The 22,691-nt window shown below is 41.5% G+C and overlaps 1 protein-coding gene across 4 annotated transcripts in view; it reads left to right on the forward strand.

Annotated features, from left to right (window-relative positions):
- Positions 1-22,215, forward strand: part of B4GALT5 (beta-1,4-galactosyltransferase 5) — a 72,260-nt gene extending 50,045 nt beyond the window's left edge. For 3 of the 4 annotated variants that reach the window (XM_043496259.1, XM_038369242.2, XM_043496260.1), the window contains 8 exons: positions 2,996-3,130; positions 8,152-8,265; positions 9,590-9,714; positions 10,700-10,816; positions 11,410-11,597; positions 12,017-12,139; positions 14,669-14,770; positions 19,102-22,215. In XM_043496259.1, the coding sequence (XP_043352194.1) occupies positions 2,996-3,130; positions 8,152-8,265; positions 9,590-9,714; positions 10,700-10,816; positions 11,410-11,597; positions 12,017-12,139; positions 14,669-14,770; positions 19,102-19,249 (1,052 nt within the window). In that variant the 3' untranslated portion in view covers positions 19,250-22,215. Of the gene's footprint in view, positions 1-2,995; positions 3,131-8,151; positions 8,266-9,589; positions 9,715-10,699; positions 10,817-11,409; positions 11,598-12,016; positions 12,161-13,787; positions 14,644-14,668; positions 14,771-19,101 lie in introns of those variants that run through there. The other variant, XM_043496261.1, reaches the window with a different exon arrangement.
- The last annotated feature ends 476 nt before the right edge of the window (positions 22,216-22,691 follow it).

Raw genomic sequence — 22,691 nt, forward strand, 5'->3', positions numbered from 1 at the left:
TGGGTCGTCATCAGAGACTGCTATAACAGGAAATATATGGCAGAATGTGGGTAAAACAGAGCAGGGGACATACAATTTTCTCCCAAGGAGTTCAGTCCCAAATTTAATTCACACACTTTTTTTTTTTTGTGTGTGTGTGTGTAACAAGCGTCATCAACATGGAAGAATGTCCTCTGGAATGGTGGCTGAAGCATGAAGGGGCACACGAATGTTTAGCATATCTGGCATGTAAATAGCTTTCAATACTGGCAACAAAAGTGCCATGCCAAATGCCTGTTCTCACTTTGTTGACATCGTTAATAAGAAGAGGGCAGCATTATCTCCTGTAAATGTAAACAACCATGTTTGTCTTAATGATTTGGCTGAACAAGAAGTAGAACTGAGTAGATTTGTAGCCTCTGAAATTTTACATTGTTTTGTTTAAGCGCAGTTATGTAACCAAAAAAAAATCTACATTTGTAAGTTGCACTTTCATGACAGAGATTGCACTACAGTACTTGTATACCTTTTTTACAGTGAAAATATTTGTAATAAAAATAATATACACTTTGATTTCAATTACAACACAGAATACAATGTGTGAAAAAGTAGAAAAAAATCCAGAATATTTAATAAATTTCAATTGGTATTCTGTTTAACAGCGCAATTAAAACTGCGATTAACTCAAAAAAAAAAAATTAGTCATGTGAGTTAACTGCGATTAATCGACAGCCCTAGTTTTAAAGCATGCTGCAAAGAGCCATAGGAGGCACATTAAAAGCCACTTGCGGCTCGTGAGCCTAGTCCGAGTACCATTGGTTTAGAGACTCTTCCCCCAACCTCTCTACTCTCATGTACACTGAGGAGAGCTTTTATGTGCCAAGGCTGACACTTAGGTCATTGTACCCTCTTCTCTGAATTGTCCAAAAGAGTTTTTACAACGTGCAGAAAGTAAAAAGGCATCTCACTCCATAAACTGTCATTATCCAAATGGCAGAAACCCCTGCTTCTCCTAGGGCAGGGGTAGGCAACCCATGGCACACATGCCAAAGGCTGCATGTGAGCTGATTTTCAGTGGCACTCACACTGCCTGGGTCCTGGCCACCGGTCTGGGGGGCTCTGCATTTTAATTTAATTTTAAATGAAGCTTCTTAAACATTTTAAAAACCTTATTTACTTTACATACAACAATAGTTTAGTTATATATTAGACTTCTAGAAAGACTTTCTAAAAATGTTAAAATGTATTACTGGCATGCGAAACCATAAATTAGAGTGAATAAATGAAGACTCGGCACACCACTTCTGAAAGGTTGCCGACCCTTGTCCTAGGAACTTGCCAAAAATCATGTCTCATCAGCTGAGCCATCAGAAGGTATTCTTTAATACATTACCTTTTGCAGAATTGCATGTCAGAATATTAAATTGCATCACATTTGCCTGAGCCAACCCACAGCCTTTTGTGGAATTATTCATTGTAGCATATTAAAATGTAAATGAAAGATAAAACCAGAATGAGCATGTTTGTAGACTTTATCACACTTTTTACAAAACCTATGTAAATTTGTCAGTGAGCCTTATTTATCTTTTAATTTTGGACCAGGTATAAACTTTCCTCTTTCTACACAATTCTTTTAGCAATTTTCTTTAAAAATAGATAGAAATCCCCTTACAGAATGTTGCATTCCTATCCTTTATTCCAATTTCCCTTATTCCATTCCACATGGCTAACCCCCTCCTTGTGGTAGGGGTTTCAGCCATCTGGCTAGTGGTAGTCTATGGGGTGAGATGCTCTGCTCTTTTCTGTGTTTTTTAAAAAACTCTCTTGGACAACTTTGAAAGGTAGCCGTAGAACAACTCGGCCCTATACAATGTAACTCGCTTCTATGATCCATTTTTATCGTTTATAATCTGTGGCCTTGGTGCAGTTCAAATAGACTTTTTATAATTATAAATTGACTAAGGCTGTGTATACACATGCACTTTTGTTGGTATAACTTCTGTTGCTCCGGGGTGTGGAAAAAACACCGTGCTGAGAGACCTAAGTTACACCAACAGAAGCACCAGTGTGGACAGCACTGTCGGCATGAGTCTCCCCTGCCAACATACCTACCACTGCTTGTTGGGGATGGTTTAATTGTGTCGATGGGAGAGCTCTCCCATTGGGATAGAGTGGCTAGGTGGAGATCTTACAGCAGCGCAGCTGCATCCGTACAGCTGTGCTGCTGTAAGCTCTCCCTGTATGTTCCTCTTAAAGCCAGGAAAGGCATGCCATCTATATTTATTAGTAATGCTACCAGTAAGGGTAAATATATTTTTGAAAGATTCTTTTTTGTCCAAAATCGCTGGTGGCACAAAAATGCGTATGTCTAAACATGATGCATAGGGGCTTTGGAAAAGGTATAAGGGGACCAGACAAAAGGCAACAGGGGACTTAGCAACATCTAAAAAGATACATGATTAGTAAAGGTAGAGTTATTATTACTTACTAGTCTAGTTCTAAGCATCCCAACAGACAGGTTTTGCTAGTATACTGACTAAAGGTGAGCTTCAAGGGTAATGAAAATAGAATAAATTCCATATTTATGTGCCGATTTCTGTTACTAATCAGGCTGTAGTGCACCATCAGCACCAAAACCCTTAATTCACTCTTATTAAAGTCCCCCACTTACAAAATCCTGTATTTCCTGGTTTACTAAAAACATGTCTGTGGTATCAGGATTTAGTAGGAATGTAGCCTCTAACTATAAAATACGGTCCTGGATTTTAGGACTAAATAGTTTAAATTCCTTTTATTGTTCCAGATATATTTTGAAATATGCCTTAGATGTAGTCTTGTGAAATTGTATGATCTTTCCCATCCCACATCAGGTAACTTGGGCATGTGTCCCCCAAAGAGCTTCCTGACACAAGGAAACTGAGGTGAAGCAGAATGGTTCCAAAAAGGGTTAAGTATTTGAGTTTCTCCTACCTATAAAATTTGCTGCTAATTTAATCTCTCTGGTTATTTCTTGCAGTGAATACCTATCTCTTCATGATGCAAGCCCAAGGCATCATGATTCGTGAGAACATGAGAACAATAGGAGCTCAGGTTTATGAGCAGGTGGTCCGCAGTGCCTATGCCAAGAGGAACAGCAGCATTAATGACTCAGGTATATTTTTAGTAATTAAGTCAATTTGATTAGAATTCCTATTACCACTGGAAAGTGATTCAGTCTAAATAGTTATTCTTGAAGGGAATAAATGCATGGGTAGACACAGGAGAGGAAAGTTTGCTTTTAGATCACCCTCTATAATATAGTGTAGAGCAGGGGTCGGCAACCTTTCAGAAGTGGTGTGTCGAGTCTTCATTTATTCACTCTAATTTAAGGTTTTGCATGCCAATAATGCATTTTAACGTTTTTAGAAGGTCTCTTTCCATAAGTCTTTACATACAATAATAGTTTAGTTATATATTAAAGTAAATAAGGTTTTTAAAATATTTAAGAAGCTTCATTCAAAATTAAATTTAAAATGCAGAACCCCCCGGACCGGTGTCCAGGACCTGGGCAGCGTGAGTGCCACTGAAAATCGGCTCGCGTGCCGCAGGTTACCTATCCCTGATATAGAGAGTGATCTAAATATAATAATCTATATGGCCCTCTCCTCAGATGCCTCTAGTAACTTTGAGGTATTTACAAAACAAGACAAGAATGGGTTCAGGGCTGCATCCTTTTTCTTCCATCTGCTTTCTAGAGATGCAGTGAGTGACATTTGTGAAATCACATTTTGTTTTCTTGAAGGGGTAACACAGAAACACACATCCTTACCTCGGGTTGCTCCTGGTCAGCAGTGCAGCGGGGCTAAGGCAGGCTCCCTGCCTGCCCTGGCCCCATGCCACTCCCAGAATGGGCCAATGCGGCCCCTTGAGGGGCGGGGGGACCTATGGTGCTGCACGCTATCCCTCTCCGCAGGCACCACCCTGCAGCTCCCATTGGCCACAGTTCCCCGTTCCCAGCCAACGGGGGTAGTGCTTGTAGGCAGGAGCAGCGGGCAGAGACCCCTGGTGCCCCACTCCTCCCCCGAGCCACGGGGAGTGCTAGCCACTTCTGGAAGCAGCGGGGAACCAGGGCAGGCAGGGAGCCTGCCTTAGTGGCAACGCCGCCTGACTTTTAGTGGCTGGAGATCATGATCTACTGGGAGAGTCTCCAGGATTGACCAGTCAGTCACGATCTATGGGTTGGTGACCACTACTGTAGAATGCGAACAGTTTTTGCCTATTAAACAGGAGACCTGGTTGGCTTTGTGTTCAGTGGCGTATACCAGTGGTTTTCAGTCTCTAGTCCGCAGACTCCTGGAGGTCTGCAGACTATGTCTAAGGGGTCTGCGAAAGGTGTCTATGAAAATAAAATTTCAGATCCCAGAAAGATTTGTTTTTCTGATCAATCAAAAGTATGTAAATATCCCCACCTACAGATCAAAACCCGGAAGTGTTGTTACCATAGAAGCCCACCATTTAGCGCCTTTTTTTGAAATGTGTCAAATGCCATGCTGAGTATGTGCAGCAGGATTTATAGTTGAATTCTGTTCAGTCATATTTCAGTCTAAGGCTCCTATAATAGGGGTCCACAGACCACAGGTTGAATTTCTAAAGGGGTCCACACCTCTTTTAATTTGTGGACCCCTAAAAAATTTTGAATAAAAGTTTAAAACCACTGGAATATACTGGATATTACTTGTGAGAGCATTCTGCACCAAAATAAATATATTTTCTGCGCATAATATTTTTAAATTAAGCAAATTTTATTTGGCAAATAAATGTGGAGGCTTCAGCATAGCATTGGGGAGCACAGGCCACTGGCTGCACAGAAGTGGGAGATCATTGTGCAGCTCCCCCGCAGGACACGGACTCAGCAGTGAGGCTGCATCCAACCCTGACACAAAGCAAGGACAGGACCTGCCCCAGAAACACCCCAGGGCCCTGCCCCTCTGTGCAGGCAGGCAGGCTGACTCAACAAGGCAGGATCCAAGTGTGGGGGGATCCAGGTGTGGGTTGAGAAGATTCTCTGTGGGGCAGTCTGGGTGCAGGAGGCTCAGTGGGGGCTCTGGGTGCACAAGAGCTTGTTGAGGGGTTCTGGGTGCAATAATAATGGGACTCTGCAAGAGGGTCCAGGTGAAGGTGGTTGAGGCTCAGCATGGGAGGTCTGGATGTGCGGGGGATAGAGTTTGGTAGGGGGGTCTGGGTGTGAAGAGCTCAGTGTGGGGTTCAGATGCTGGGAGAGTGGGGCTCAGTGGGGTGGGGATCCAGGTGAGGTGGGGATCCAAGTGGCTTGTTGGAGTGGTCCAGGTTTGGGGGGAGTGGGGCTCATTTGGGTGGGGGGGTTCTGAGTGCAGGATGGGATGAGGCTCTGTGGGAGGTTTTGGGTATGAGGGGCTCTGGATCCATGGGGAGCAGCTACCTGTACAGGGATCCCTCCCCCTGCAACTGAGGAGTGGGAAGTAGAGGGAGTTCGCAGAGCTTCTCCTGCTGGGGAAGAAATCTGTGAGTGGGCCTGATCCAGCCCTGGATGCTGTGCAGGGAAAGAGGAAGTCCCGTCCTCCCCAGCCCAGCTGGGACGAGCAGCTGAACCGGCACAGGGCCGGAGCCACCAGCCAGGTCTTCCCCATTCCCACCTCCTGCCCCACAGTGATTTACTTCTCTGCCAGCTGCCTTGGTCACCCAAAACATACTGCTGGGGAGGATAGTATGGCCGCTCTTGTGGTTTCCCTTTGCTTTTCCATTAGAAAATGATTTTTCTGCAGGGAAGCAAAGAAATGTGTGGGGGACATAAATTCTGCATATGTGCAATGGCGCAGAATTCCTCCAGGAGTAATTCATTCTTGCTGCCTTTTGGAATGGGCTGGCATATTGTGACCTTCATTCAGCTATGTACCTTTATTGACGCTGCTTAAGCAAGCTACAATTTGAGTAACTGTTGGTAATAAACAATCTTTAACAAGTGCCTGTTTAATGAACTTGAACTTTTAAGATGTTTCCCTCTTGCATTTTGGCAAACACCAAAGGCAATACCTACACATTCCAGGCATAAAGAAAAGGAGTTGAGTCTCTTCATGCATCAGTACAAGATACTGTCTATAAAGACCTGAGCAAAATGTTGCAAGATATAGAGCAGGGGTTGCCAAACTTAGTGGGCCCTTAGTGGCCCAGTTGGTTTTTCAACTTTAAATGAAACAGTTTAAATGAAGAAAATAGTCTCTCTACACGTGCTAGCTTGACTGAACCAAATGTAATTAAGGCAGAAGCTTTTTACACAACAAACTGAAAGCACTTGCTTTGGAAAAATGTAAATACCAGTGTTTGCTCCATTATAATGACTGAAAAGAATATAGGTACTTATCTCAGTGCCATGCACTATATTATTATTTAAGGCTTGAGTTGACAAAAAATGGTTTCCCTGTGATTTTTGTATATAATATTTTTTAAAAGCCTCTTTAATTAAAATTTGAGGGTTCATTGACTCAGCATGATGATTTATTTAAATTATTTTAATAATTATAATTTAGGTATTAACACTGGTTAATTTCAAATGGGATTTATTTTAAAAAACAAATTAAATTAAAAAATCCCTGATTTATAAAATAGTTATCCAGACTGATTTAGTGTCCAGCAAGAATATCAGTTCTGGCCACGAGATGTTAATAGGTCATACAATGTACTTGTATGTGCAGTGTATTTATATGACCTCTGTTTAAACTGTAAACTCTTTGGGAGCAGGAACTGTCTTTTTGTTCTGTTTGCACAGCACTTAACACAATTTGGGAACTGTTTCCTCCCGAGTTAGGCAAAGAGGTGTTAAATGACTTTTCCATAATTCTTAAGTGGGGAAAGGAGGCATAAAATCAGTCCCCTTGCTTTTTCCCTTTTGTAAAGTGAGATGACATTTGACTCAAAAGTAGGGTGACCAGACAGCAAATGTGAAAAATTGGGACGGGATGGGGTAATAGGAGCCTATATAAGAGAGAGACCCAAAAATCAGGACTGTCCCTATAAAATTGGGACATCTGGTCACCCCACTCAAAAGGCAGATTCTGCAGAGAATGTCTTGATCCTCAAACCCTTAACTTACGAGAGGTACAGATAATTTAGAAGTTTCTCCTCATGTTTGAGAGTAGCAGCCATGTTAGTCTGTATTCGCAAAAAGAAAAGGAGTATTTGTGGCACTTAGTCTCTAAAGTGCCACAAGTACTCCTTTTCTTTTTCCTAATGTTTGAAAGCAATTGTAACTTCCCCTTTGATCTCAGGAGTTGCCTAAAGTGGCTATTTGTGATACACTTTTGGAAAAGAATAGAGGATGCATTGTCCATAGAAAACAAATACACTTCTTGGAGGCCCAGAACCTTTTAAAAATAAATGTATTTACACTTAATTGAGAAATAAGTGGAAACGTGTTCTTCAGATACTGATGAGAAACATGCTCTTCTGATACTGTCATGGCCTGCTGAAGTGTCAGCCTCACTTGACTTTTATTTTTAGTTAACTGAATAAAAGGCTGCACCGAAAGCTGGATTTTTATTTTATTTTTATTTGTGGTACATTAAGAGAATGAAAAGTAGAATTATGCAAGATATGGAACCTTTTATTCATGAGAGAAGTTGCCAGGCTTGGAGGATAGGTCTGGAGATGGAGTTGGAATGTGTGCCCTTAGGAAAGGAGTGACCCAAGCAGTGCTTGCTTCTGTTCACCCAACCTATTGCTTTAATCTGATCTTTTCTAATAAAAGATGCAACTCAAATAATTCATAGGTTGCAAAACTGGAAGGGATCTTTCTGATAGTCTAATCTAACCTTCTGCATAACTTGGCCCATATGCTTGTCTTGTGATCCTTTCAGCCTCAGCTGTTCTGCCTAGCAGAAATGTTGGGACATTTCTTAAATGTTCACCTGTTGCCATGTGCACACTGTCTGTTGAAACGGCCAGGCCAAGATGCTCTAGACTGATGATCATGACATATCAAGGAAAAAAGCTGTGTGGAAATGCCTGCAGTTCAGGATGCATCAGTACATTGTAGTTGAAGTTCCATCAATACACTGTAGTTGTGAAATAAGTCTGCTAAATGGCTTTGTTAGTAATAGAATATTGGAGAATGGAAAAACCTGTAGCTCAAGTAGTTTTTTTTTCTTTTCCCCTCCCTAGATTATCCTCTTGATTTGAACCACAGTGAAACCTTTCTGCAAACCACAACTTTTCTTCCTGAAGATTTTACCTACTTTCCAAACCATACCTGTCCTGAGAGACTCCCTTCTATGAGTAAGTAGTGCTGTGATTCGTTATCTTCCTTTCCTCTCCTCTCCTCCCCTCCCTATACTCCATCTCCATGCTGCCCCCTCCTTCCAGGTTACAATCTATAAAACCTGTTTCCTGTGGGAATGGGAGGAGGTAGGAAGAGCTTATTGTTTTATTACAGGTTCTGCACCATCCCAGTGTTGTGTACACTGCACTCTTTGGGAGTTCGGCAGCTATGCTGGTAACAACTAGAAATATCCTCAAACCCCCACATGTGGGTTTCTGGGAGATCTTTACCGTTTTACCTAACTGCTCCAGAGTCCTTGTCTGTTCCTGCATGTTTTTGGATGGTGTGTTCTAATACCATTTTTCTACCTCCTGACTTATGTACTGCACCTTTTTATTTAGCCATGATACGTGGGTGGGGAATGAATAGAAATGCTGATCTGCAAGCACAAATGCTGTAAATCATTGTTTTGCCAGACTCCCAGAACTAATCAATCTCTTTGTCTGAGACTCCTCTTTTTTTTTTTTTTTTTTTTTTTTTTTTTTTTTTTTTTAAGGGAATGATAGAAGTGCTTGCTCCTTACCTCTTCACGGGGTTTACTGCAATATTTGCCAACCTGGACTAGTCCTGGAAACAGAGCAATGGAATACAATGAATTGGACCACCAAACTATCCTCTTAAAAAAAAAAAAAAAAAAAAAAAATCCTATTTTGAATTTCACTGGGCAAGTGTCTCTTCCTTGACCTATGGTCAGAAAATAGTGACTAAGCTGGGATGTTGGGAAGCCAAATGCTAGTGAGGAAAGAAGAAACTAAAACAATTTTGTGAACTGTTTTTAAATTGAAAATTGGCTTTTGACAAAACAAAACTTTCCTGTGAGAAGTCTTTCTGCTGAAGATTGATTCTCCCCCCCCCCGAATCTCATTTTTATTTGGAAATGCTGGCACAGTGCCTTATCCTCCCATTCACTTCTAAAGGCTGGGCTCCCTGGCCAGACAACTCCTCCTATTATGCATCACAACCAGTCTCCCATGATGCACTGCCTCTCCAAGAGGGAAGACTATGATGCATCATGGGAGATATAGTCTGACCAGGGAGCCCAACCTATAAAGGAGAATGAGATCATGAAGTACTGTGGCAGCATTTTCTAATCAGTTTTTTACTTGACAGGAAAAGACCCATTTTGCAATCAGCACTAGTAATAAGTGTATGAAAAGTGAAGTGGACAGAAGCATGCACACTGATGGGGTAGGACCATGAGACTGAAGTGTGAGAAGCCTGAGATGCACCTTCTCTTGCTGGAACTGGAATATTGACCTCCTCTTTCCATTGTGTACACAGAGGGCCCAATTGATGTAAATATGAGTGAAATCAGAATGGAGGATATCCATCAATTATTCTCTAAAGATCTGTCTATCAAGCTAGGAGGCCATTGGAAACCTGATGACTGCCTGCCTCGCTGGAAGGTAAACTGTAGCCTCAAAACAACCATAAGCTACTTTAAAATGTGATGCCATTGTTCAGTACAAAGGAGTGCAAACAATGGCATTGGCAAGAACTGGGCTATGGTTACATTTTGCCATTCTAAAGAAAAATATCATGTGTTGCATCACACATAATGTAGGGATACCTTAACATAGGTGTGTGTTGTCTGGCTTTATACCTGTAGCTTCAGGAGCATCTTACCTAGTGACAGATGGGTCAGCACTTCATTTCTTTTATAAGAAATGTTTTGGAGAGGGGTGTGTGGGATGTGGAGCCTGTCGGCTCAATCACCGTTCAAATCCAGCTCAGCTGATAGTGTCTGAAATGTGTTGCATGCAGATGGCCGTTTACTGGTTTGTGTAATGATTAGTTCCTAGCTGACAGGGGTCCAGATCACCAAAATTACCTCTCATTTTGAGCAAGAATTAGCCCAGAAAGACCAAGGGTAACATGGACCTTGGAGACTATGAATTTATCTTTGCTATAGCGGTTCCCTGCTTGTGAGGGTGGAGACACATTAACAGCATGGTGTAGGAGAATCATGCTCTACCTTTTCAGTTGGTAGAAGATTTAAGTCTCCAGTGCAGTCAGTCTCTTTCCCCTGACCCAGCATGAAATTGTTAATGTTTGAAAGAAACTTCATCTCTCCAAAGTAGTAGTATATTTTAAAAAGCTAAAGTACCGAAATGCACAAAATAAAGGAGGCATGAAAATGAATGGCCAACACACAATTGTGTGCTCCATGTTGTATATTGCATGAAGGAAAAAATCCATCATGGCAGCCCCAGGAAATGGGTTAGATCTGTTAGTCCTTTTCTATCAACATTGTCTATGGTCCTGTGATTGTAAACACGTACACATGGCTTCAGGTATACCCAATGCCCTGAGCTGAAGGTTTGCGGGCTGCCAAAGTGAAAGCTGGTTTCCAGATATAGTAATAACTACCTGATGTCTTCCATCTCTTAGGTGGCAATCCTGATACCATTCCGCAATCGTTATGAGCATCTTCCAGTTCTCTTTAGGCACCTTATTCCAATGCTGCAGCGCCAACGTTTACAGTTTGCATTTTACGTCATTGAGCAAGTGAGTCACTTTCCATGTGTATGCAATGTATTTTTCTGAGCTAATCCATCACCAGTGGGAGTAACCACTGGAACATGAAACTTGCTATTGTCTGACTGATTTGCTGTCCGATGCATCCCACATATAAAAGGCTATTTACTGTCTTCTGCCCTCCATTATTGCACAATAATGGCAAATCTCTGAAGTGTGTCCTGTGTGTTTTTGTTTATCAGGCAGAGTACATATCATAGGCTTTCAAAGGTTACTGCCTAGTGTTGATGTGTGTACAATACCTAGCTTCTCATAATATGCCATTCACCTGAATGTTTTGTTGGACACAGGCACTTACTTTAATTTCCCAGAAGCTTTCAGAATCTTAGAATAAATTAGGTTTGTTTAGCACATATATCTATTGTTAAACCCGGGCAAGAGGGTTACAAAAACAGGAATTTAAGGTGTCGTTCCCCCCAAGTTTGTGTAAGAGGCCATGAGAAGAATGACCGACTTCCAAACTTGTACTTGGTGTACATAGTGTGTGTGTGTGTGTGTGTGTGTGTGTGTGTGTGTGTGAATTGTATATTGAGCTTCTTCTGAGAAATCACTCTATTTCCTAGGCTGGCAACCAACCATTTAACCGTGCCATGCTCTTCAATATTGGTTTTCGGGAAGCAATGAAGGACTTGGACTGGGATTGTCTGATCTTTCATGATGTGGACCATATACCAGAAAATGACCGTAACTATTATGGATGTGGACAGATGCCAAGACACTTTGCAGCCAAGCTGGATAAATATATGTATCTGTAAGCACTTGTATTCCCCCCTTCATGGATTAAAAAGTCAATAGCTAGATTTTAAAAAGATTAATTTGTTTGGTTTCCAGGTTTTGTGCAAGTAAACATAGCAGAAATAGAAGCAAACCTCCCAATAGCTCAAGGCTTAATTCAGCTGCATCCAGAAGAACGGCTGTTCTGATGGGGGAGGGATAGCTCAGTGGTTGGAGCATTGGCTTGCTAAACCCAGGGTTGTGAGTTCAATCCTCAAGGGGGCCATTTAAGGATTTGGGGATTGGCCCTGCTTTGAGCAGGGGGTTGGACTAGATGACCTCCTGAGGTCCCTTCCATCCCTGATATTCTTTGACAGGCTGTGAGCAGGCAAATGCATCAGCCCTGACCTGAGACACTGTTCACAACAGGTGTGACTAATGCACTTTTTTATTTAGGCTTCCTTATAATGAGTTCTTTGGTGGAGTGAGTGGCTTAACGGTGGAACAGTTTCGGAAGATCAATGGCTTTCCTAATGCGTTCTGGGGCTGGGGCGGAGAGGATGACGATCTTTGGAACAGGTACTGATGTGTGTCTTGACTTGAGTCAATGGTAAATGGGACAAAATACAACATGGTTTTACAAAAGGTAGATCGTGCCAAACCAACCTAATCTCCTTTTTTGAAAAAGTAACAGATTTTTTAGATAAAGGAAATGCAGTGGATCTAGTTTACCTAGATTTCAGTAAGGCATTTGATACCGTGCCACATGGGGAATTATTAGTTAAATTGGAGAAGATGGGGATCAATATGAACATCAAAAGGTGGATAAGGAATTGGTAAAAGGGGAGACTGCAACGGGTCCTACTGAAAGGCGAACTGTCAGGTTGGAGGGAGGTTACCAGTGGAGTTCCTCAGGGATCGGTTTTGGGACCAATCTTATTTAATCTTTTTATTACTGACCTTGGCACAAAAAGTGGGAGTGTGCTAATAAAGTTTGCAGATGATACAAAGCTGGGAGGTATTGCCAATTCGGAGAAGGATCGGGCTATTATACAGGAGGATCTGGATGACCTTGTAAACTGGAGTAATAGTAATAGGATGAAATATAATAGTGAGAAGTGTAAGGTTATGCATTTAGGGATTAATAACAAGAATTTTAGTTATAAGTTGGGGACGCATCAATTAGAAGTAACAGAAGAGGAGAAGGACCTTGGAGTATTGGTTGATCATAGGATGACTATGAGCTGCCAATGTGATACGGCTCTGAAAAAAGCTAATGTGGTTTTGGGATGCATCAGGAGAGGCATTTCCAGTAGGGATAAGGAGGTTTTAGTACCGTTATACAAGGCACTGGTGAGACCTCACCTTGAATACTGTGTGCAGTTCTGGTCTCCCATGTTTAAAAAGGATGAATTCAAACTGGAGCAGGTACAAAGAAGGGCTACTAGGATGATCCGAGGAATGGAAAACTTGTCTTATGAAAGGAGACTTAAGGAGCTTGGCTTGTTTAGCCTAACGAAAAGAAGGTTGAGGGGAGATATGATCACTCTCTATAAATATATCAGAGGGATAAATACAGGAGAGGGAGAGGAATTATTTAACCTCAGCACCAATGTGGACACAAGAACAAATGGGTATAAACTGGCCACCAGGAAGTTTAGACTTGAAATCAGACGAAGGTTTCTAACCATCAGAGGAGTGAAATTTTGGAATAGCCTTCCAAGGGAAGCATTGGGGGCAAAAGATCTATCTGGCTTTAAGATTCTACTCGATAAGTTTATGGAGGAGATGGTATGATGGGATAATGGGATTTTGGTAAGTAATTGATCTTTAAATATTCAGGGTAAATAGGACTAATCCCCTGAGATGGGATATTAGATGGATGGGATCTGAGTTACCCAGGAAAGAATTTTCTGTAGTATCTGGCTGGTGAATCTTGCCCATATGCTCAGGGTTTAGCTGATCGCCATATTTGGGGTCGAGAAGGAATTTTCCTCCAGGGCAGATTGGAGAGGCCCTGGAGGTTTTTCGCCTTCCTCTGTAGCATGGGGCATGGTTGACTTGAGGGAGGCTTCTCTGCTCCTTGAAGTCTTTAAACCATGATTTAAGGACTTCAATAGCTCAGACATAGGTGAGGTTTTTCATAGGAATGGGCAGGCATGTGGCCTGCGCTGTGCAGGAGGTCGGACTAGATGATCAGAATGGTCCCTTCTGACCTTAGTATCTATGAGTCTACCCCAAAGATAAGCGGATGGACGAGCTTCCATGCAGACTTTCCTACGGTGTGACTCTTCTGCTCATTGAGTTCTTGTAACAGCATCTAACTCGCGACACCTGATGCATGTTGTACAAACTGTCATTGATACAGTAGTGGCTGGCCTGGTACAAGAATGTGGTGCCACAGGGGTTGGGGATATATTTCCTCAGGCATACAGTGCACACACCCAGCTTCTTGGCAGTGGATGCTCCTCAGGGCTCTGAGTGAAATAAAGCCTGGGTATTTTACCTGCTGCTGTGAACTGGTTCTTAGCTTACGCCCTGAAAGCCTTAATTTGGTTGAGCAGCTTTCAGACATCTCCAGCCTTGCCATTGCATGGAAAGGGGCTTTACAGAGCATGTGAAGGGAAGCTGCCCCTCCCCACCCAGGCAGTGAGGATTGGCTCTGGAGCTATTCCATGCCCTCTTCGCATGCGTGGAGGGGTGGGGGAGACTCTCACGCCCTTTAGGGTATCCTGATAAATGGAAAGATTGAGGTTTCATTCCATTCTACTAAAGCAAATTGGATTGGAAGCTCATAACTAACAGAATGAGAAAATACAGTTCTTGCCGTAGGTAACTTTGTGAAATTGTTGGCCTTGGACGTTATTTCTCATGTTGTTGTTCATCTGAGGATCAGTTCGACTACTCAATTAAAACTTAATGTACTGAAAGCAGCTTAGTTTGCCCAAAGCCTGAACTGATTGAGATCTTCTCACTTTATTTAGCTAGCTAATGGAAACTCGTACTTACTACAGATGACGAGTCTATTGTGGCTCATGATTGTTCAGCCTTAGCAAGTATTGAATTTGGAACAAATGCAACAGTCAGTCCTATCTTTGTAATACACAGGGTTCAGTATGCAGGCTACTCAGTGACTCGACCACGAGGAGTCACCGGGAAATACAAGTCAATTCCACACCATCATCGAGGTGAAGTGCAGTTCCTGGGAAGGCAAGTGAGATTTTTATTATTGAAGATTTATGTTTCATTCTGAAGGATTCCAAAATCATCATGCTACTATATAAATCCATGATGCACCCACACTTTGAATACTGAGTCCAGTTCTGGTTACCACATCTCAAAAAGGGTATAGTGAAACTGGTAAAATTTCAGAAAAAGGTGCCGAAAATGATCAAAGGTATGGAACAGTTTCCATACGAGACAAGAGTAAGATGACTGGGGCTGTTCATCTTAGGAAAAGAGATGACAAAGGGGGATATTAGAGATCTATAACAGTGGTTCTCAAACTTTTGTACTGGTGACCGCTTTCACATAACAAGCCTCTGAGTGCGACCGACCCCCTCCCTCCCAAATTAAAAACACTTCTAAATATATTTAACACCATTATAAATGCTAGAGGCAAAGCCGGGTTTGGGTTCGAGGCTGACAGCTTGCAACCCCCCATGTAATAACCTCGCGACCCCCTGAGGGGTCCTAACCCCTAGTTTGAGAACCCCTGATCTATAAAATCATAACTGGTGTGGAGAAAGTGAATTGAGACATGTTGTTTGCTGTTCCACATAATAGAAAAAACAGGGGTCACCTGATTAATAAGTTGCAGGTTTTATACAAACAAGAGGAAGTACTTTTTCAGACAATGCACAACTAACCTGTGGAACTCATTGCTGTGGGATGTTGTGAGGGCCAAAAGTATAATTGGGTTCAAAAAAGAACTAGGTAGTAAGTTTATGGAGGATAGATCTATCGATAATTGCTAGCCAAAATGGTCAGGGGGACAACCATATGCTTGGGGTGACCCTAAGCTTCTACCAGAAGCTGGGAGTAGTAGACGGGTGCTTCACTCCAAAATTTCCCTTTTCGGTACACTCCCTGTGAAGCTTTGGTATGGGCCGCTGTCAGAGACAGGATACTGGGCAAGATGGACCATGGTCTGACCCCATGTGGCAGCTTGTATGTTCTAATGTTATGTACTAAAGCACTTCACAAATTAGCATTCATACTATACAAGAGGCTCACTGCATTTACCTCCAGGGTAATATGTGGCAGCTGTCAAGCAATGCACAGAGTTTCTTCACAATAGTGTTAGGACAGGAAGGGAATAATCAGAACTGCAGGGAGGCAGGATGTAATAACCCAAACTGGCGTGGTTAATACCCTGGACTCTTTTTATTCTAAGGTCCTGTTTAGTGGTGGTTGCTTTTCCAAAAGTGTGGATTTTAGCAGCATAGAATCTTTTTGTCAACAAGCTGCAGCCCTGGTTCTGTACTCTGAAGAAAGTGAGCCTCTCATGGAGGAGTCAGCACCACATACTGAAGCAACGTTTGTTTCCTTGAAGGTTCTCATCTGAACATTGAACCAGGCCAACCCTGCTTAACCTGCAAGAGGGATTGTAGCAGGATCCACAGCCTTGGGTGTTATAGTTTCCAGAACAGCCTCTGTCTGTTTCTATTAGACCTTGTTTATGAGGAATTTCAAACTCTCCTGCATTTGCATCATGCAGGTAGCTTCCATTTCAAAAGCAATATGTCTGTGTCACGTACTCATAGCTCCATTTTTGTTTGAGGTGTAAAAACACCTCAGTCAGCTTCCCTTTTTTTTTCCCTAGCGTAAAACATAGCTGCAATAGGAGAAAATATATTTTGCCATAAAGTGAGCAAGATTTTTGCATTCAGCTAACTCTGACTTTTATTTTTATTTTACAATAGTGTCTTGGAATGCCAACCAAAGATCAGGGCTCCATTATGCTAGGACTGTAAAGATAAGTAACAAAACAGTGCCTTGCTCCACAAAGCTTTTAGTCTAGGTGAAACAGTATGCTGAGTCGCCAGGAAAAGCTCCACATCATTAGGTTTTGTTCCTGTTCAAGAGGATGTAAAGAGTTAGATTGTGTATCAGGATTGGCATTCCAACAGGACCCAGAGAGCTGTTTCCGGAAGCATAAATGCACACGTGCTGTCCCCTGTTTTCCAGGGGAACCCCAGGAAGAGTATGAGTGAGCAGTATGCAATGGTGCGAAAGAGCTTGTTTAACAGAACCAGTGGGAATGATTTAGTTGTGAACAATTACATGACTTAGCACCTCACAAGCTACAACTGTTTGTTTAGAATGGAAATTAGATGTAAATTGTATTAACCACTACTAATACCAGAACAGGAACTGCTAGGAGAGCTCTAGAAAGAAACTCACAAAGCTCACCCTGCTAATACTTTTTGAATTAACTACAAATTCAAGCCGGGAATGAACCAGCAGTTCATTAAGCTCTGGGCCTCTTTCCAGCATCAACTTTCCTGTTCTCCAAGCTTCTGTTAGAGATAAAAATCTTTTTCCTCTCTATATCTGGATTTCATTTTGCTACCAAACAGATTATGGTGAGGAAAAGAAGTTTCTACCATTTCAATTCTCTGTAGCTGAACCAAGGAAGTCAATTTCAGGGGAAAAATGTCACAATTGTTCTGTTTCTCTGAAGTATCAAAGGGCTACAGTGCAATGGAAACGAGAGCTTTAGATTTGCCTCCTTTGTTTCGCCAGATCTGGAGTTTTGTAGGCTGATGGTCAGCGTGCATCCAGTGAACTGCTGTCACTTATTTGGCAAGAGTCTCTTGAGGTGCATTGCTACCTGATAGTATGTTTCAGAGGGTTTTGAAGCAGTCTGTTTATCTTTTAAGCCATTCAGCTTGCTAGCTGGAGGTATTACAAATCGGAGCATAACATCATAGCCCACCGCTGACTGTAAAGCTTGCAGTGACAAAGGACTACCTGACTTAGTTCAAAGGCTTTGAATTAACGCTTTCTTTATTACCTTGTTCTGTAACTAGGGCTTTGTCTAGTATGGGGTCTGGTTAGAGCCACCAGTGTATTTACTCAAGAGTGCTCCCTAGTGTAGATGGGCCAAAGCTGGTTTTTGCCCTGGTGCATCTTAGCCTTGCTTTACATTGATGTCGTTGGTGTAAACAGCTTTGCCTGACTGCCTCTTTAATGTCAGAGCCCTGTGCTGATGAACCTCCAGCCTCCTCGCATCTCCTCCTGGATCCCGCTATTTCTCACTTTAATTGATCAAAGGGAACTTCACTTCCCTGTATACTATCCTTACTGACACACTCGTAGTCTGTTCACTCAAACCTTGAGCTGATTGTCAATTTCCCCACACCCAATCTCTTGCCAGATCTTCGCTGCTACTTCTCCCTCTGCTGTGTCCTTTCCATCCCCACTGCTAAAATTGTATCATATGCCGCTGTTTTTCTCTTGCTTAGGCTACTGTAATCTCCTCCATTCTGGACTCACTCCTTCCCCTCTTAAATCTATCCAGCACGCTGCAGATAAATCTTTTCCTGCTGCTCCTGTAACATTAACTACTTCACCTCTGTGTTCCTTTACTGATTTATATTTTACTAGACCAAGTTCAAAGTCTTCATGCTCTACTTCAACACTCCCTCTGGAAAGGCACTAAAGATTTTGAAAAATGTAGATACTACAGTAATGAGGGCTGTGCAAGTACCAAAGAACCTACCCTGCCTGTATGTTTCCACCTGTTCCTTCTCACACCTTGTGCTGTCTCTTGTACCTCTGTGACTCTTTTCCATGGTGCCCCCAACCCTGAAATGAGGTGCCAAGAACTTTTGCTCTCCACCTCCTCAAAGTCAGATCTTCTGGTTTCTGCCCACCCCCAGCCTCTAGTCCAATGCCATTTGCTCCTGCTCTTGAGTGGTTTTATTTTGTCAGCCCTCCTTCCCCATATTTGCTCATCTCACTTAGATGGTAAATTCTGTGGGATGAAGGTCATGTCTTATTTTTGTATGGGGTACACAGAAAACACCTGGAGTCATTCAGCTGCTTTGTGTCAGCATGATCTACATTTTTGGGGAAGGAAGTTATCAATTCTTATTTCTGTGCATATTGACAGTTTGACAAAACTGTGCCAGCTGGACACACACAAAACATACTAGCCTAGAAAAATAACACTGATCTGATTCTGGTCTGTATTATAAGAAAAGGAGTACCCGTGGCACCTTAGAGACTAACAAATTTATTAGAGCATAAGCTTTCGTGAGCTACAGCTCACTTCATCGGATGCATTTGGTGGAAAAAGCAGAGGATCATTCCAGACAGTGGATCAAAATTTTATTTCTGCAAAGTATTAAATATTTGTCTAAATGCTGGAATTGTCTCTTATACATGTATCTTAAGGGGTCTGTGTTCAGGAGGATTTTCTCATGTTAGCTTTTTCTTGTTGGGACTGTATGTAGTAGCTCTCAGCCTAAATTTCTGCAGCCTTGAGCAGTGTTGGGAGTGGATACATCCATCTTTTGTTCTCTTTTAAACAGGTATGCATTGCTGAGGAAGTCAAAAGAGAGGCAAGTCCTGGACGGCCTCAGTAACTTGAACTACTTTCCAAACATTACGTACGACGCCTTGTATAAAAACATAACTGTTAATCTGACACCAGAGCTGGCTCTGGTAAATGAATACTGAGAGGAGAAAATAAGTTTGCTTTGCCCTTCACCAAGAAAGCAACACGTTAGACATTCTTTTATAGGGTTACCAAGGACAAGAAACACATCCTCTAATGAAGGATCACAGTATTTCAAAGAATGAAATTGAAAATGCACGCACAAATCGTCTGTCCCAATCAGATTGTTTGTGCAGCAAGCTCGGGGACTTCACTCGCTTTCTGGTTTTATGAACAATAGTGTGACCTGCTGCTCTCATCTCTGCATTCCGTCTCCTCCAACAATCTCAAATATCACAACAGTGATCTGACGCGCTTTCTTCTCACGGAACCAGTTTGGCTGAATGACTCTTGAGTTTGGATGCCAGAAGCAATCCAGTAGGCAACTGCCCTAATAGGAGATCAAATGAAACTTAAGATGATACCATTCTTCTACATGTATGTTTGTTTTTTTTAATGACCTGCTTAAAGTATACAACAGAATCGCTTCTTAAAGAAGTGTGAATAAGCTGTGTAAAATGCCTTTTTTATTTTCTTTTACAATTAAAACTCAAGCTAAAGGTTTACATATTAAAGTCACTCATTTAGACCCCAATCCTGCAAACATGTACATAATGTTACTCCTAAGCAAGTCCCTCTACTCATGTGAGTAGTTCTAGTGATGTAAAGTTTAAGCTTAAGAGTTTACAGGATAGGGGCCTTAGTTGGTAGGATGCTGGGGTTCAGATGGAGCCACATCATTGCTTATTACGGAAATGGTGTGGGCTTTTTGGGAGAAGGGAGGGAGAAGGGAAACTTCATGAAAGAACAAATATCCAGCTCATATCATTGTGCAGTAGATAATGTGTAAATTATAGTTCATAGGGAGTTCTTCCATTTTATTCCTCTTGGGTTTTCATTGTCCATTACCCTCTATTCCACAGTGATGGCAAGTGCAAGCTTAGATTCTAGACTTATTCAAACACATCCCTCCTCTTCTCCTCTCTCTCGCCCCCTTACAAAATTAACCACTAGGCCTGTGTGGTTTCCATGCACAAATCCCAAAAATCTTACCTTCCCTCCTCAGTCACTGTCTTTAGGTTTGGGCAGTCAGCTGCAGTTTATTAAATCTGCCTCTAAATTAACAACGTTCTACAGTGATTCCTCTAATGTAACATTTTTATTTCATAAATGGTATTTTGATATATTCATTGTGTAAATTGAACAGAACACTGAACTAATGTACATTCTCACTTTAGGTAGAACCCTTGGTTATGATCCTTAGCCAGGGAATGCATTTCACAAGTTCAAATAGTGAGCTAGATTTATCCACAGATGTAAAATCATAATGAGAAAAAATGAAGGGCATTCTAATTAGTTCAGTTCTGCATACTCATGTTTTCCTGAAGTGCTTGGTTGATATCCCCATACAGTTTTACAAGTTTAGATTTTTTTTCTAAACTGTTCTCCTTGGGTTGTGCCTGTTTTGGGATTTTTTTTTTCTGGTTTAAAACCAATCCATCACTTACACAGTATGTACAAACTCACTTTTACTCCTATATGGTAAAAGTGCTTTGGGTTGCTTTTTTATATATCTATATATAGAGATTGTGAGTACTTAAGCTCAGAAGTACTCTAACTTTCTTTTATTGCATTGTTTGCCTTCTGTTTCCTTAACTCTTATGGTTTACATTGTTTTCTTGGTTCCATGGACATATGATCCCCATACACATCTGCTGTGGGTGTGATTGACCAGGGCTCTTTTTGGTCTCTCGAGAATAACTTGGGTTTAGAAAATATGGAGTTCTTGTTGTGTAGATCTTATCAGCCTGCATGAAAGGACAGTGCATCTGGCCTTGAAAGTGCTGGTAAATTTGTAATTTAGGTTTAAAATCTTAGAATACATGTGCTTTAAAATTGTTTCTTGAAGGTTATTTATAGTTTGTTTTTTATGGCACATATAGCAATAAAGACTCTCTTGCTTCTGATTCTTGATCTCTGTAATTCTTGTGGACCCTTTTCAAATGCTGGACCTTTACTCTCTCCCTCATTTCTTTAATCTTGAAATGTTGCTAGCAACTGATGTCTTTTAATGGTGCTTCAAACAAGGAATGTATTTCAAATGTCTAAATTCACCACTACATGAATTGTGCATGCATGTGTGAGTAGATGTTAGGCTGTATTTTAGTTTGAATCCTCAGTCTTTTAATGTATATTTACCATCTCTTACACCCTGTGTTTTGAACAAAAAAGGCATTCCCTCTACTCAGAAATGTACTCATTTAAGGTTGGCCTGAAAGTGCCTGTTCACACCTAATCAATGTCACTCTTTGCATTTTTTTTGTCAATCAGGTTGAGTTTTTCCCTCTCTCTAAAATGTGGAATATCTTAAAATGTGCACTGTTAATCTTATCGGCTAAGTCAAATATTGTGTAGAAATGTAATTGTTAAAACATTTTGTCAGGCGCATGTGCTGTTATGGTGTAAAAATTCTCATAGTAAAAAACTGTACATATTCTGGCAGCTGAAATTCAACAAGGCTATTTGTGCACCCCTTATATGTCAACATTGTCTACTGACCTTGCTGGGAGTCAGGGTGTGTTCAGTGCTGATTTTTTTTAACAAGCCATGTAGGGTTTTATTTGCTAAAATATTTATTTAAAGTTCATTATTTTTTTTAAAGATCCTCTTCTTCTATAAAGAATTTACCAACTGAGCAAGAGTCACACACTTCTAGTCACCCACTATCTGAGGTGGAGTTAAACAATAGATAGTATCTGTCCATCATCATGGCTTTTGAACTTACTCTTATGTTTTTAAGAGGTGCCAGGGTACAGGTTTGCACTGAAATGTAGTGTTTTCACACACACACACACACACACACACACACACACACACACTTTTTTCAGCAGAGCAATCCTTTGTATCATTACATTTATTTACCCATGTGTTTGTACATTTTTGTATTTAATTTATGAATGATTTTTCAGTAAAATACATATTCAAGAACAAGAAATTGCAGTGGAGTCTCATGTTGTGTGTTCTTTTTGGGAGGAAGGGGAGGCTTGTGGCTTATATCTGTTGAGGAGGGGAAGAGGAGGTCTCTGTACCTTAAATGGTAAGTCTTTAGAACAGAGCAAAATGTCAACAAACAGAAAAGAATAGAGTGCTTGAGGGTCCACCCAGTCTTCTGCTCTTGGGTATGGAGTCAAACATTGTTTTTATTACAGCAGCATGGAGAGACGACATTCTGAGATCAGGGCCTGATTGTGCTAGGCACTGTGCAAACACAATCAAGATGGTCATTGCCCTGGAGAACTTAAATATAAGTGACAGATAAGACGACAGGTGGATGCAACAAACATGGGGGAAGCACAGGTAGCCGTGAAATAAATAGTAGTCCAGCACATCAGTTGCTTAGCATTCCCACAGGCATTCACTCTGCTAAGCAGCTAAAGACCTTCTCTTGAGCAACTGTGCAAAGGA

The sequence above is a fragment of the Dermochelys coriacea genome, chromosome 13 (assembly GCF_009764565.3).
Source record: "Dermochelys coriacea isolate rDerCor1 chromosome 13, rDerCor1.pri.v4, whole genome shotgun sequence".
Taxonomy (NCBI): domain Eukaryota; kingdom Metazoa; phylum Chordata; order Testudines; family Dermochelyidae; genus Dermochelys; species Dermochelys coriacea.